Source organism: Aedes aegypti, chromosome 3 (genome assembly GCF_002204515.2).
Source record: "Aedes aegypti strain LVP_AGWG chromosome 3, AaegL5.0 Primary Assembly, whole genome shotgun sequence".
In the NCBI taxonomy this organism is placed as follows: domain Eukaryota; kingdom Metazoa; phylum Arthropoda; class Insecta; order Diptera; family Culicidae; genus Aedes; species Aedes aegypti.
Window position 1 is genome coordinate 156486080 of NC_035109.1, and position 15452 is coordinate 156501531.

The following is a 15452-nucleotide window of genomic DNA, read 5'->3' on the forward strand; positions in this document are numbered from 1 at the left end:
CCCTTTTTCCAAGTTCGTCCAGAAAGATCGCAGGTACACATCAAAAGAAAACTAGCGATGTTTCCCATGCCTGCCTTGATTGTTGTTGGTGAGCGGAAGTTATCTTGCAATTTGGAAAAGTGTTGTTCAATATTTCGTGTGTAGTATCTGTGCCTCCTTCCCAGGTTGTACCTATTCCAAAAACCGGGAGGAAAACAGCAAAATGTAGATGGATATCGTCCCATTACACTACTCAGCTGTATTGGAAAGATTTATGAGGGCATGATCAATCATCGGTTAATAACCTTTCTTGAGGAAAATAAGGTGTTGCATGGGAATCAACATGCTTTTAGGGCTGGCCGAGGCACATCCTCTTATTTCTCTGACCTCAAAGAAATCCTAAACGAGGATGAACGATCCGGCTCCCATATCGAGTTCGCCATACTCGATATTAAAAAAGCGTACTACCAAACCTGGTGACCGAACATCCTGAAGTAGATTGAAAACCTTAACATTGGACACCGTATGTGAAACTACATACCGTCAAACGGGGTGACTTGCAACACTTTTCAACTTCAATCAACCAAAACCATGATCTAAACATCATCTAAAAATCTAAATTCCTTTTATAACTTTTAATGGCCGGCCCACTTACAGAATGGGATGACAGAAGATTGAATCGAATTATTTTGTCATATCAAAAGTCATCAAAAAGGTGATTTTTTTTAAATGTCCTTATGCGGGGTGACTTGCAACACTCAATGCTAGTTTAGTTTTTGCCAACAAAATGTTGATATTTTTTATTAGTCACACTTGTTAAGTATTGATATTCATGTATTGAAAGCATTCGAACCAGTACAAGAGCATTTTGAATACCTTTTTGCAAGAAAATAATTGAGCTATTTTTGTATGGGAAAAATATGTGTTGAATCATCAAGGTCCAATATCTTAACTGAACAACATTTTTAATGAGTGTTTGTTGCTGATTGATGAATTATTATTGTTTTGATTATACAGTAAACCTAACACAAAAGTTTTTTACTTTTATAAAACTCTAAATTGCTTGGAAATAAAGTGTTGCAAGTCACCCCGCATAAGGACATTTTCATAAAAATGAATTTTATTAAAAACTAGTTGCTACAATTTCGTAAAATAAAATTCGTCATATTATCACTTATTAGTTATGAAAAACACCAGGTAGAGTATTACTTTTGTAAATTAAATCTATCTCATGTTTTTAGATCACGATTTTGAACCTCCATCAAGTATCAGTTTCGAGACATTTTAAGAAATTATGTTTAATGTATAAAAATATTTATGATAACAGCTTTAATCGTGACTCTTACTTGAATTGTTAGTCAAACGTATTGAAGCACCGATTTGAAAAGAACTTTGTTTTGAAATTTGTGTTTTATAGCGAAATTTAGTTGTAAATTACAATGTGTTGCAAGTCACCCCGTTTGACGGTAACCAGCTTTCTGAAGGATCGACGTTTCCGTGTGAGTTACGGCGGAGCAACATCAGTTGAGCGTACCCAAGAAAGTGGGGTACCTCAGGGCTCTGTTTTGGCAGTGACGCTTTTTTCTACTGGCAATAAATCCAGTCTTCGATGAAGTAATGTTCTTCGATTTCTTGGAGTATGGATTGATCGCCGCGGCGACTTTTCCGCTCACGGTGCAAAAACTAAAGAAGCCTTGCTAAACCGTATACAATACCTCAAAGCTATAGCACCTAGGGCAAACCGAGTAATTCTTTGGCGAATAGCCGATGCAAAAACTGTTCTATGGAATCGAGCTGTTCGGCCTCGAACTCTGTAAAGCATTTCAAACCACTTTCAACAAAATCGTCAGAATTACTTTCGGAGCGACCCAATCATCTCCTGTCATTAGTCTGGTGGTCGAAGCAGGTGAACTATCACTGCATCTTCGCATGTCCGAAACGCTAATTAAAAGATATTGCCGAATAGAAGAAAAAACAGGATCTGATCACCAACACCTTCACGAAGCTGCTAATGTCGCGTTATATGACCAAACATGCCACGAAATCCCTAACATTGCGAAACTTCACCGTAGCCTTAGACCGTGGTATCAATCCATTAAAGTTGATCGGTCTATACAGCAAAGGTTCAAAAAAGGTCAAAACTATAATACTGCAATCTCTCTCGTTCATGATCTTCTGCACACAAAATACAGTGAGCATGATAAATTATATACCGATGGGTCGAAATGCGATAATCACGTTGGCATTGGTGTTGTAAGCAGGCTTCTTCCTTGCTCTTGACTTATCCTCTTTCTTCCCCTTTTAATGATCAACTACAAAAGAGAAGCGATTTTACCCACACACAAACAGAGCGTACGAGCTCTGCGGGATGAAGAGTTCACACGTTTGTGTTTTGTTATTTTCATTCCCACAGTGGTGAAGAGTTTGTTTTGACAACCTCAGTGCTTAAAAGAGAAAGAGATTATTTTTTCCCTTTCTCAGTTAGGGGGAGAGCATGTTTTCCCATTTCTCAGTTCGGGGAAGAGCATTTCCAGACAGCTCTTCGTTGTCTCTTTGTAGCTCTTTGCCCAAAAGGGCAAAGAGGAAAGCGAAATCATCCTCTTGCGTTGACGGAGAAACCAACCTCAGTTCATCACAAAAGCAATGATGATGTGTTTGCAGAGCCTCGCAGTAAGCTAGAGCTGTCAAAATGGAAGATGTGCGTTTGGATAGAGCCAACGTTTCTCTCCACTCTCTCAGCCACGGATTATTCAACCAACAGCGAATGCTGATTCATAATTGTTGTGAGCGTACGAGGTCGCTTCATCTATCAGATCAAGATGAGCAGAACAAAGCCTGGTTGTAAGAAATAACACCACAATCGAGTCAAGCTTACCATTCCAATGCAGCGTATTTTCAACCGAAGCAGCCGCGTTGCACACCGCTGTTTGCACAGCTACCAACACTCCAACCATTATGCTATCGGACTCCGCAAGTTGCATAGCTGCCCTGGACAAAGGAAAATCCAAACACCCTTTTATACAGGCAACCGAGCAAGACATTTTCCAGAAAGACATTACTTTTTGCTGGATTCCCGGACATTCCGGAATTCAAGGAAACGAAAGGGCTGATCGAGCTGCTTATCAAGGAAGAACTCACCTACCAATACAGTGCCCTATTCCAGCCTCCGATATCATCAACTGGGTTCACCAACTTTTCCAAGAAAGTTTTCAGACTATTTGGGAATCTCACCGCCCAACATTCCTGAAGCGTTGTAAAAGTTCTTTCAACAAATGGACCGACAGAGAAAATCGACGTGAACAGAAAACACTAACCAGATGTAGAATTGGCCACACTAGGTTAACTAAAGAGCACCTACATGATAGAATATTTCCAAAAATTGTGATACTTGCCATACTGAACTCACTGTTGAACATATTCTACTTAACTGTATCAAATATGATAATATTCGTGAAGAATTACGAATCAATAGCGATGTAAAAATAGCTCTAGGGAATGATAAGCACGAAGAAGCTAAAGTTTTGAAGTACCTTAAGATATGTAATCTATATGATAAAATTTGAATCCTTTATATCTAAGAAGCGAATGAACAAGGCTGTTTAAAACCTCTATAATAAACAAAAAAAAATCTTAATAATAAGAAATGATTGTTTCGACTTCCAAACAAATCACGTTTACTTTGTAACTAATCCCTTTGGATTTTGAATTGAATTGGTGTGTCCTCAATGAGACGTGTTATTTGCCCATCGAAGCCAAATCATTAGCACAACTCAAGCGTGTGCTAGAATAAGGGCGTAAGTCGCATGATCGATTTCTCTTCATCGATCCTCTCTTCTGTGTATAAAGTTGACAAGAAGCGGGTTTGTTAGCATTTTTTCACTTCAGGGCGCTAGGCTGCGATGCAATCTTGCGTACCTAGGTGAAAAAATGCTGACAAACCCGTATCTTGTCAACTTTATACACAGAAGAGCGGATCGATGAAGAGAAATCGATCATGCGACTTACGCCCTTATTCTAGCACACGCTTGAACTGGCACAAGTCAATTTATAAGAAACACAACCAGAGAAAAGATATAAATGTTCATCGTAAAAACCAGAATTTATCGTCCGATGTGCAATAAAATTTTACTTCATATGACACTGAACGGTTTAAAAATTTCTCTTAGCCCCGATACACGATTGTAATCCCCCGTGCAATAAAACGAGAGTCCTACAAGAATGACAACATTTATCTTTCCCCAAATATACGCAACCTACATTGCAAGTGCATCGCACAGTGTGCCAGTCTACATTATTGGCTATCAGCGACCACACAGAAACTGAAGCAAAATTATCCAATTTCCCGCTGATCTGAACCCTCGAGGCAATGACTTCCATAATCGGCTCGTGAAACAAATCAATGCAGGTCAATAGAAGTCAGCTTGATTTGCCAAAATCGGCAAATGCAACTACGGAAGCGGAACAATTTCCATCCTTGGGCTTCTTTCTTTAGCTTCATCAACAACAATCACTCGATACATCGAAAAGGAAAGACGAATCAATAGCTATAGACCACCTTCGTAATTACGATTTTGCGTCTGAATGTGTCCCAAATCAACTCTGGGGAATGTGGTGCAAAATGCCTGAGGAAATCATTTCTTTGTTTTTATTTTTCAGTTTTTATGCTTAGACCATACGTTTTGTATCAATGATCAACATTTGGGTAAGAAGTGGTAAGAAGTCAACCAACTTGAGAATAAAAATGAAAATTGTAAACTTTGAAGAGTTTGTTAAAAACTTATTCGTTATTTTTGAGATAAACTACACTCTAACAAAATATGCCATGCATATCGATTTCTGAAGTGACGTCAAATGTCATATTACCAGAGCATTTAATCCCATGTTTCCTTACTTATCTGCTTATTTTGCTCTTTTCTTTGCAGCATCATCTTGGCATGGGAGCGGCGGGAGCTGTCGTAATCAATGCGCCACACGGATTGCCGACCTTGCCAGGTAAGAAAACATGGTTGTTGCTGATTACTGTCTTGCCATCTCGAGTAGCGAGGAATTGTAATAAAATATCTAATTCAGATGTCCAATAAAATAAATTTCAATATTTAGTTCTGCATGAGAACTAGAATTTAAAAAAAAATCATATTCTACAGAAACCTGATGTTTGAAATTATATTTTATGTTGTTTTTTTCACTTGTTTCGGTACCAGACCATACATCAAGCAATCACAGTAGTGTTTGATCCTTTGGTCGCGTTGCTTGCTCCTGCGGGGGTGAACGATGAACACTTGTTCGGCATACAATTCATGTATCGAATAATATCGCGAATCCGGTCAGGCGTGAATATATCAAGGATCGCATCATCAACTAAAGATGACTCCCAGGTCCTTACCTTATCCCACTAACCCAATATCCTTTCCATGACAACTATGGAGATGCAGAAGATTCTTCGGTCTCTAAAACCAATGGTTGTCTAAATAACATTCCTTCCCTTCCCCGATGACCGTAAGGACGTGGCCGGCACCGTTATTGACTTCTGAAGTCTGAGCTCTCGATTTGTGCACATTGAAGAATGGTAAGCTAATCCCAAGCCCCATTCACTAAATCACTGTGCAACTTCGATTGCTCTGGTCAATCATGGAGTAGCAACTACGAATTGTACGGTCATTTATGCTCATGCTCATGCTCAGACCATACATCAAGCAATCACGACCAAGTTATCATTGAACAATTTTTTAAACATGTAATTTTTAATAAACATATACTAAAATGAAGTCTGATCAATATGAGGATCACCGACTAATACCGAATTGTGATACAATACTAAAAATACCATGCTATTGTTAGGTGCAAGTTATGCGTTCCAGCTCGAGCTGTCATACACAAAGGCACCAGAAAGCCCCAAGCAAATCCTACATCAATTGATTAATTGATTACTTGTGTGCCGACATTGGATTTCCATTGTCCAGGGTTTTGCAAAAGGAATGAAAGAACAAAATGCAATTGTAAAGAGTCACATACATATAATTAATACTATTGTATGGAATGAGGAAATGAGAGTATTTTATTCTCAATTGCTGCGGAAAATGAAACATTGCAATTTATTTTAAACAATACTGCAAATTTGCGAACGAATCAAATAAATCACATGAGTGATTCCAAGCAACAGCACCAAAATTTGGTAAATTTTTTAATTAATTTTTTTCTATTGAGCTGGAACTTTGCACAGTTTTCCAGTTCCATCTAAATCGTCATTTTCCGATATCAAATCTTCAAGTTGAGTCACGACTAACTTTTCAAAAGGGTGTATGTGAAAATGGTTCAAAAATATTCAAAAAGCTGCACAGCAAAAACGGTTCGTTCGATTGTTAGACAACTAAAGAAACAAAGTTAGACAACTAAATAAAGATTCCAAAAAAAATACACACAGTAAAAAATTTTTTTTTTTGCATTAAAAAACATAATTTTTGACACAAAAACTCAAATATCTCAAAACCCTATCGGAATACCAACGTAATTTTTTGAGGGAAAACGGTCCATTATATTAGCTATCTACCATAAAAATTTGGTGATGGTAAACCAATAAACAAAAAGTTATGACATTTCAAACATGTCACAATTTTCACATTTAGTAGAAAAAAAAAATTTTTTCGGTGTAAATTATTACGGGAACCGCAGTTTGTTGCTGATTTTATTGTTAAGGGCCTTGCGTGAATTAAACAAGTCGTTTTCATGAATTCATTAGTATTATGTATATTATATGTATATATATTATGTATATGTATAAATATTATATGTATATGTATATATGTATAAATTAAAATGAATTAACAGATTACACGAAAATATTATTTTTTTTACCAGGATATTTTTTTTAGAGTATGATCGATGAGTTTCTAAATGTTATATATAAACTTTAAAAGTTTTGGATTTGGGTATGCGTTATGAGATCATGAAAACATTTTATAATACTTATTTATTTATTTATTGTTATTCAATTTTTTTACAATATCGAACACTTTTGCATCATTATCAGTACAGTTCGAGTATAGTTTTGCTTTAATTTTATTTTCTGATAATGGAATGAAACAGTGAAATTGTTGGGTTCCTTGGATCGTTTTCGCGTTATTATATTGCTCGCTGAGCTCTGATGCCGTTAATTCGTACTCTTCAGTAGTAGTAAAACAAAATGATAATTTTGTTAAATCTTCTTCTTTTCTGCGATTCGCCCAATCAAATAGTTCTTTTGCAGTTTTAATTGGATGCTCACGTTCTTTGGCTAAACTTACTCTTGTGGCCATGCGCTTTATGGTTCCTCCAATAGCATCACAAGGACCTTTGCCATGTGACGTAGCAAAGAAATGCCATTCTGCATCAATTCCGTACTTTGATTTAAATTGACATAGGCTCGAAAAATTCTTACGGTTTTTGTACTGCGATGCTGCTCCATCAGACATGAAATATATCTTTCTGATTTCTTTATCCTTATCAACGCGTAAAAAGTTAATCATTTTGGCAATGAACAAATTTACAGATACTGAGTCGTGTCTTAAATCTTCGGAAATTACAATAAAACTAAAATGTTCAATTTGCGTACTTCCATTGAAATAAATAACGAATGGATGAATTGTAGCTTGTTGTACGTTCCAGTGATGGGACTGCACTTCATCTTGCAATACAAAGCTATAGTTTTCAGAAAAATCACAAATGACTAAAAATTCACCATCTTGTAATGTATTTTTCGTATTTTTTAAAAAGCGGGATTGCTCTGTTTTAATAAAGTCGTGAGGAATTAAACTTTCTAATTTCAAGCACAAAAATGACACAAACTCATCTACAGGTTTTACAATAGTTTCTAGGTCACACCTATCCGTGGTCACCCATTGCTCAAATGATAACTGATCAATATAATTTTCTTCAAACTCAGCGAATAAAGTATTTTCCAATGATGAAGAATCTGGACAATCCGAACAAGATCGTAGATAGCAATTTGATGTTGTATTTTCACACAAAAGACTACCAGTTAACATTTTAATATCCTTTGATAAATTGATTCTTTTCAAACTATGTAAGATTAGGTTAATATTTTCGTGTGTTGTGCAAAATCACTTTTAAGTATTTACTGACTAGTTTGGTGTCGTTTGCTTGACTGAAGAAAAATTTTACAATTAAATCTTTTATAACCATAGTGGTAGTATATTTTTAGCTTTTTCGTGAGTATGTTCATGGTATGTACCTATCATGTTTTTGATGTTGTTGAAGTTACTCGCTTTCTCCCAAATATGATTAACAAAGTCTATTCTCTACCAAGGCGGGTCTATACCCAGGTGTAATCAGATTTTAACTTTGTGGAGAAAACCAGCGCCGAGAAAACCGACCTGCTTTACGTATACTAGATCACCTGGGTATAGACCCGCCTTGTTCTCTACGAGGTAAACTTTTTGCAGGTAAACTAGTCGTATACCTGTATAGAAAACTTTTTTTGTAGCTTTTGTCTTCAATATTAGATTTCTTATAGGTTTCTTTTATCAAAAGGTTTCAACACTATTGAGAGAATTTTTCTTCAGTTACGTACAATAAAAAATATGACACTATCAAGACTTTAGATCACAACACTGGATCGCGTCTAACTTTCTAATAGATGCTATAATAGATATGAATAATTAAATAAAATATCATGAAACAACTTGTTAACCTCATGTGGTACCCTTAACAAAAAATTCAGCAACAAACTGCGGTCCTGAAAAAATTAACAATGAAAAAAATAAATAAATTTTCACTAAGTGTCAAATTTGTGAAATATTTGAAATGTCATAATTTTTTTGTTTATTGGCTTACCATCACCAAATTTTTATGGTAGATAGCTAATATAATGGACCGTTTTCCCTCAAAAAATTCCGATAGGGTTTTGAGATATTTGAGTTTTTGTGACAAAAATGATGTTTTTTAATGCAAAAAAAAATTTTTTTTTACTGTGTGTATTTTTTTTGGAATCTTTATTTAGATGTCTAACTTTGTTTCTTTAGTTGTCTAACAATCGAACGAACCGTTTTTGCTGTGCAGCTTTTTGAATGTTTTTGAACCATTTTCACATACACCCTTTTGAAAAGTTAGTCGTGACTCAACTTGAAGATTTGATATCGGCAAATGACGATTTAGATGGAACTGAAAAACTGTGCAAAGTTTCAGATATTTTTGAAATGGTCGATCAGAATCGACTTGCATGCCTCCGTGGAATCCCTCACATTATCTTTCACAACAAACTGCTATCATGGCTTTTTATTGACGAGTGCATATGAGAAGTTTTGTGTGACTTTATCATTCGGTGTGACTTAGTAATTTCCATTGTGGAAAAAATGAAGCGTTCCATACAGCAATGCCATATTCACAATGTTGAACAGTGAACACAAAGGCCATCACCTTGCCGTAACCCTCTACGACAGGGATTTTCAGCTTTTTTGGCTCGCGGAGCACTTTTTGAAATAAAATTGTTGCGCGGAGCACCTGCTATTCGTCATCCCTCCGTTTGAAATATGGATTTTTCAAATTCATTTCTTTTTTCGCTGAATTCAGCAAAGTTTTGTTGATTTTTGCCTTGCTGATCAGTATCAATTATCTGAATTTCAGCAATGTTTTGCTAGTTTTCAGCTTTTTGGTTAGCGGAATTGGTTACGTGTGTATAATTCCTACGAAAACCGTGAAGTACGATTTATGTTGCTCAATCTCTCATCATTATGATTTTATTTTTAAATTATAATTCAAACCCACCCTGAAAGTCTCAAAATATTCTGTCGGGGAAAATTATTTTTTCAACTTTCGGGGTTGTTTTCCATATTAAATCAAAGAAAACCCATTTTTGCAAGCTGAAACTGTCCCATACAAAATGTATGGGAAAGTTTTTACCGACAGAAACTTTTTAATCTTACAAATTCAAAATCTCAGCTCAAAAGCTGGACGTTTTGAGCAAAACCAGTGCCAAATTTAATGTAACTAATCGATCAAATTTTCAGTGCTATCAATTGTTTTTACTTTATTTTATTTTTACAAGAGATTCTAGATTTTGCTTGGTTTGGTATAATTAAAAGCGTTTTTAAGCAAAATGTTTAAATATTTCAAGGTAGTGGTACAAATTTTCAAAATTATTACGGAGCACCTGGCAAGACTTCTTATGAAAACCGCTGCTCTACGAGATTGGAAGGGGCTCGATAGTGTCCAATAGAGTCGGGCTACGCACATTACTCGCTCCATTATCACCTTGATCAATCTTATCAGTTTGGCCGGGAAACCATATTCGTGCATAATCTGCCATAATTGATCTCTATCGATTGTAACATAGGCTGATTCAAAATCGATAAACAAATGATATGTGAGTTCAATGTTGCAACACCTGGAGGATGGCAAACATCTAGTCCGTTGTAGCTCGTTCGCCCATATATCCTGATATCCTGAATCCTGATGTTGCCCGAGGAATTCTGTAGTAATGGGTTACATACATGGCCTGATTCGCTGCTCACCACATGGTCACCCACATCTAACGATTTATTTCTCAAAATTGCGAACTTTTTTCGAAAAAATATTTAGTACCGGTTGTACGTAATGATAATGACTATCACGCCTACTAAATATTTTTTTCGATTAATGCTTTCATTTACGACAAATTTTGAAGTTAGATGCCTTTCCCCATACAAAATTAAACGATAAAACTTCTGCTGATCAACTGTGAACAAGAGCAAAGCTGGTAATCCATTGCTCTTGTCCACAGTTGATCAGTAGAAGTTTTCTCATTTATGTTCCATAGGGAAAGGCATCTAACTTAAAACATCTTGTGAATGGAAGCTTCAATCGAAAAAAAATATTTAGTAAGCGTGATATCCATCATCTTTACGCACAACCGGCACCAAATATTTTACCGAAAATAGTTCCTAGTTTTGAGAAATAATTCGTTAGATGCATTTCGCCACGCAAATATTTTCCGCGTTACCTATTAGCGATGTTTTGTGCGTAGACACTAGCGCATGTGCGTTACTACACGGAAAAAAATTCTGTGGTAAAAATGACTATTTTAGCTGACTACTCCCATTCTTGAAACTACCATGGAATTTCAGACCAATTTACTATGTTTACGGTACATCCCACCACATTACTGGTACATTTGAGAGAAATAATTTACAACCATCTGATTTCGACTACAGCCATGGTAAAATTAAGCGCAATTCTGGTCTGCTGAAAATTGCCGGTGCGAGCGCTTAAGTTAACCCCCTAAAATGGTAGTTTTTACCGCACAATTTTTTTGCGTGTATGTAGCGAGTAGCAAATCAGGCCAAGCATGTAACCCATTATTGGTTAGCCGAAAGTCAAAAAATTAAAGTTTGCAAATTCCTTCTCGAATATTTTTTCTTGATTTCTTCATTATTGAATAACAATTCCCCAAAGTTTCAGATCGATCAGTTCATATTTCAATTTTTCATAGCATATGACCTGGAGAGATGTCAGCTGAAATTGACCCTTTTGAATTTTTCAAATTTCGTGAAGGTTGTTCTATAGAAATTGCAGTTTCTGTACTAAATCATGACCAAATCTGTCTCAACCGGTGTCATTCGAAAGAATACACCTTAGGCTTCGTTTTGAAGATGTCATATTTGACATGTTTACCATTCGAGAATGTCATGAGGTATAAAACATAGAGCTACTTCAAAAATAAGGGATTTTTTCAAAGGTGGTGCAAGATATCTATGAAATGCTCCAAAATGATCATTAACCCGTCAATGTTTGGCAAATGTGCCTTAGTATTTGATGTACTATGGCTTCAGGTAAGAAAAAATAATATTTAGTGATTGATTAATTTGTGCATTTTATAGCTTCCCGACCCCAGACATCAACTTGTTAATGTCAAAGGGGTCGATTCATTATAAGGGTGCCCTGTAGGAGATGAAATCCTAGACAAAAATTCAGTTATGAGACAGAACTTGTCCCACTGTCGACTAAAAGCAATGAAGCTTATTAAAACACTTGTATTTACGGGAATGACTTGAGGGCCCAAAAATTTAATAAGAAACCACATCATCCCATAGGGCTCAAATCAGCGTTACCTCATTTTTTCCGAATCTCATCTGTGTTTTCGGCTGAAAAAATCCTTTTTATCTTAAGTAAACCTCCAAAAATCTTGGTAAAAATCTGTGTCGCAAAAAATCTAAAATTTTATTAATTTAGATCAAAAAGAACCTTTGCAAAAAATAAAATATTTAAGTTTTTGAGAAAACTAAACAGAGTAATGGAATTTCTGATTTGTATCTTCCACAACCATGTCCCAAACCTGTGAAATATCCTAAAATCTTCAAAATCTTTTTTCATCCCAAAAATCTGTGATCACAGATATCTGTAGGCAAGAACAGGAAAAAATCTGTGTAATTACAGATAAATCTGCGAATGTGGCATCACTGGCTCAGATAGTGACGTTCTCCATTAAAGTTCCAAGAGTTTATCATTCGATATCTAGGAGGGAAATCGGTGGAGTAGCAGAACTCTTGAATTCTAAAATAAGCTTTCTGTTTCAAGGAATTTAAATGTCTCATACGATGAAACCTGTTCACAGTTTCAAAAAACGACTTTGAACCTTATAAGTAGAAGCAATAATGAGTAGTATTTGATCCTTCGACCTTAACGCTTGCTCTTGCGGGGGTGGGTTATGAGGGCAGGATCAAATATGTCGCGCGTCGGTAGTGAAGCAGTGAAAAAGTGATCGGTTCGTTAGTAGTGTTTGATCCTTCGACCTTGACGCTTGCTCTTGCGGGGGCGGGATCAAACATGTCGCGCGTCGGTAGCGAAAAAGTGATCGGTTTGTTAGTAGTGTTTGATCCTTCGACCTTAACGCTTGTTCCTGCGGGGGCGGGTGATGGGGACAGGATCAAACATGTCGCGCGTTGTTCGCACAGAGAAATGAAAAAGCGCTGCGGATCGTTAGTAGTGTTTGATCTATTGATCGCGTCGCTTGCTCTTGCGTGGGCGAGTGACGAACACTTGTTCGGCGTACAATGCGATTATCGAATAATTTCGCGAATCCGGTTAGGCGTGATTATATCATGGATCGCATCACCAAACATTGGTGACTCCCAGATCACTACCTTATCCCACTAACCCAATATTCTTTCCATGACAACCGTGGAAATGCAGAGATGATCTCGGTCTCTAGTAACAACGGTAGTCATACTAACATTCCTTCCCTTCCCCGATGACCGTAAGGACGTGGGCGGCGCCGTTATTGACTTTTAAATTTGAGCTCTCGAGTTGTGCACATTGAAGAATGGTTAGCTAATCCTAAGCCTCATTCATCAATTCCCTGTGCAACTTCGATTGTTCTGGTCAATCACGGAGTAGCAACTACGAATTGTACAGTCATCTATGCTTATGCTTATGCTTATGCTTATAAGTAGAAGCAATAATTTGATATGCTAGAGTACCGATGCATGGTCAAAATCAGTATCATTCAACCAGCTTAGTGGCCGAACCTGATTAAGGGGCGCCTTTTGAGAGTTTAATGGTGACAAACTGTTTTCTCCAAAAGGTATACATAGCAGGATCTTTTTCTTAATAGGCTCTATGCAAAATGGTAAAGAATGATATTTGTATAAAAAACGACTACTTCATTATTTCTCAATAGTAATGGAGTAGAACGACATGCACTAAACAAAGGACACGGGTATACCACAAAAGATCAAAGAAAACTGGTCGCAGTGGTTCATCCCGAACAGAAACAGAAAGAAAAAAAAACTTGATGTTCTGTGATTTGTCTGCTAGTGCAATTGTCTTAATTTTTATATTTTTGTAACAATCTTAGAGCATCTGAGACAAAATTGCCCAGAGCAAGAACCGCCACATTTGATGATTTCACCAACCAGATCATTCGCGTATTTTTCACAGACGGAAGGCATTTTAAATTATGCAACTTGAAAGGGATAAATGGGGATAAATGGCACGTATCCACCAACAGGTGGCGCTGATCTCAATGCAGTGTTGCATAGTTTTGATGTTGGCTACGAAGGCATCACAATCTGCCAGTCCCTTGAGGTTACCTTGCAACAGCGACGTTGATGATGTACCTAGTGATGTGGTCGTGATCAGATGACCAGATGAGATGCAAATTTTGTATGTTTGGCTGGTACTGGAGATTCTTTCGAGTGGGTGTGGGTTGCTTATACTCCACTGCACTGTGACGTCACGCATCAATTTTGACAGATACTGGTCCTGTTGTTATAAATCGTCACCATCAGCATGCTGGTGATAGAAATGCAAAGATGAAAAAATGATGAAAAAAAACGACTAAGTCCGAATCGTAAACAACAGGACCAGCAGCTGTCAAATAAGTGAGGTTAGGCTCGTCATATGCAGCGCTCTATTGGTTCGGGTATCGGGAGTTTTTGGGTGGTGGAGGCGACGGTGAGGCGGCGGTGAGTGGCGAGGTGAAATGATGGCTTGTTTGAAACAGGTGAGCAGCGAATGAATACGGCGCGGGAGATTGTTGTAGGTGGAATTTGACGAGCGGTGGTTTTTAGGCGATCGGTAACAGCGTAAAATCACAATTTATGTGGAGCGAGACACAAACAATAACAACTTGTAGCGACAGTGTTGCCGTTTTTTTATCCATTCACGCAATTCAACTTTCGACCTTTTGTGGATGGGACACACGACACCTTCCATCCACTTCTTCGGTAATACTTCCTCCTCTCAAATCTCGAAAATAATTCATTTTAGCGCTCTTGCCAGTGTATCACCACCGTATTTTAGAAGCGCGCTCGGTGGTTGGTCCAGTCCAGCGGTTTTGTTGATTTTTCTGTCCAATCTTCGATCTAGAGACGGAAGTCTTTCGTCCTCCGCGCGTGCTCCCAAGTTCCATGCCACCTTCGCCACTGACTACATCACCATTAACACTGCTTATACCGACGACGGTTTTTGTAACGTAAAGTACCGACGGGTCAAAAAATGTGGAACGGTAAACTTTGCACGACGATATCTCAGCTGATAATCAATCAATTTCCATAATTTTTTCACCATTGCAACCGTTTACTCCCCTGGATGCGTTTAGTGAAGACCGACTGAAATTTTATGCCACCATGGCTGAGAATTGGTCGGATCAAAAAGTTCCACATTTTTTGCCCATCTCCCGCTGCTTGTATACAAGCGTTGCATGCAAGTTGGTTATTCCGGAACTAGGTTTGTGGCCGGATATTTCAAAATTTTGACCAGCTACAAGGGTTCTGTCTTCGGGAGAGTTGTACAGGGCAGTGCTCGCTTCCTTATGGTATATGTAATGATACAAAATTCCACCACTACGTGGCGCTAGTGTACATAAACACTTCCGGTTTACTGCTATTGAAGGATATCTTGGAACCTAAACGAGATAGAAAATTCCTGTCTCCGAGAGACCGAGAATAGTACCAAATTCATCCACTACGTGGCGCTTGTGTACGTAAACACTTCCGGTTTAC

The 15452-nt window shown here is 37.4% G+C and overlaps 1 protein-coding gene across 6 annotated transcripts in view; it reads left to right on the top strand.

Annotated features, from left to right (window-relative positions):
- The window catches only part of LOC5573886 (calcium/calmodulin-dependent protein kinase kinase 1), a 471871-nt gene that overhangs the window by 398389 nt on the left and 58030 nt on the right, over positions 1-15452 (top strand). For all 6 annotated transcript variants that reach the window (XM_021853057.1, XM_021853055.1, XM_021853061.1 and 3 more), the window contains one exon: positions 4902-4971. In XM_021853057.1, coding sequence (XP_021708749.1) covers positions 4902-4971 — 70 coding nt within the window. The remainder of the gene's footprint in view (positions 1-4901; positions 4972-15452) is intronic.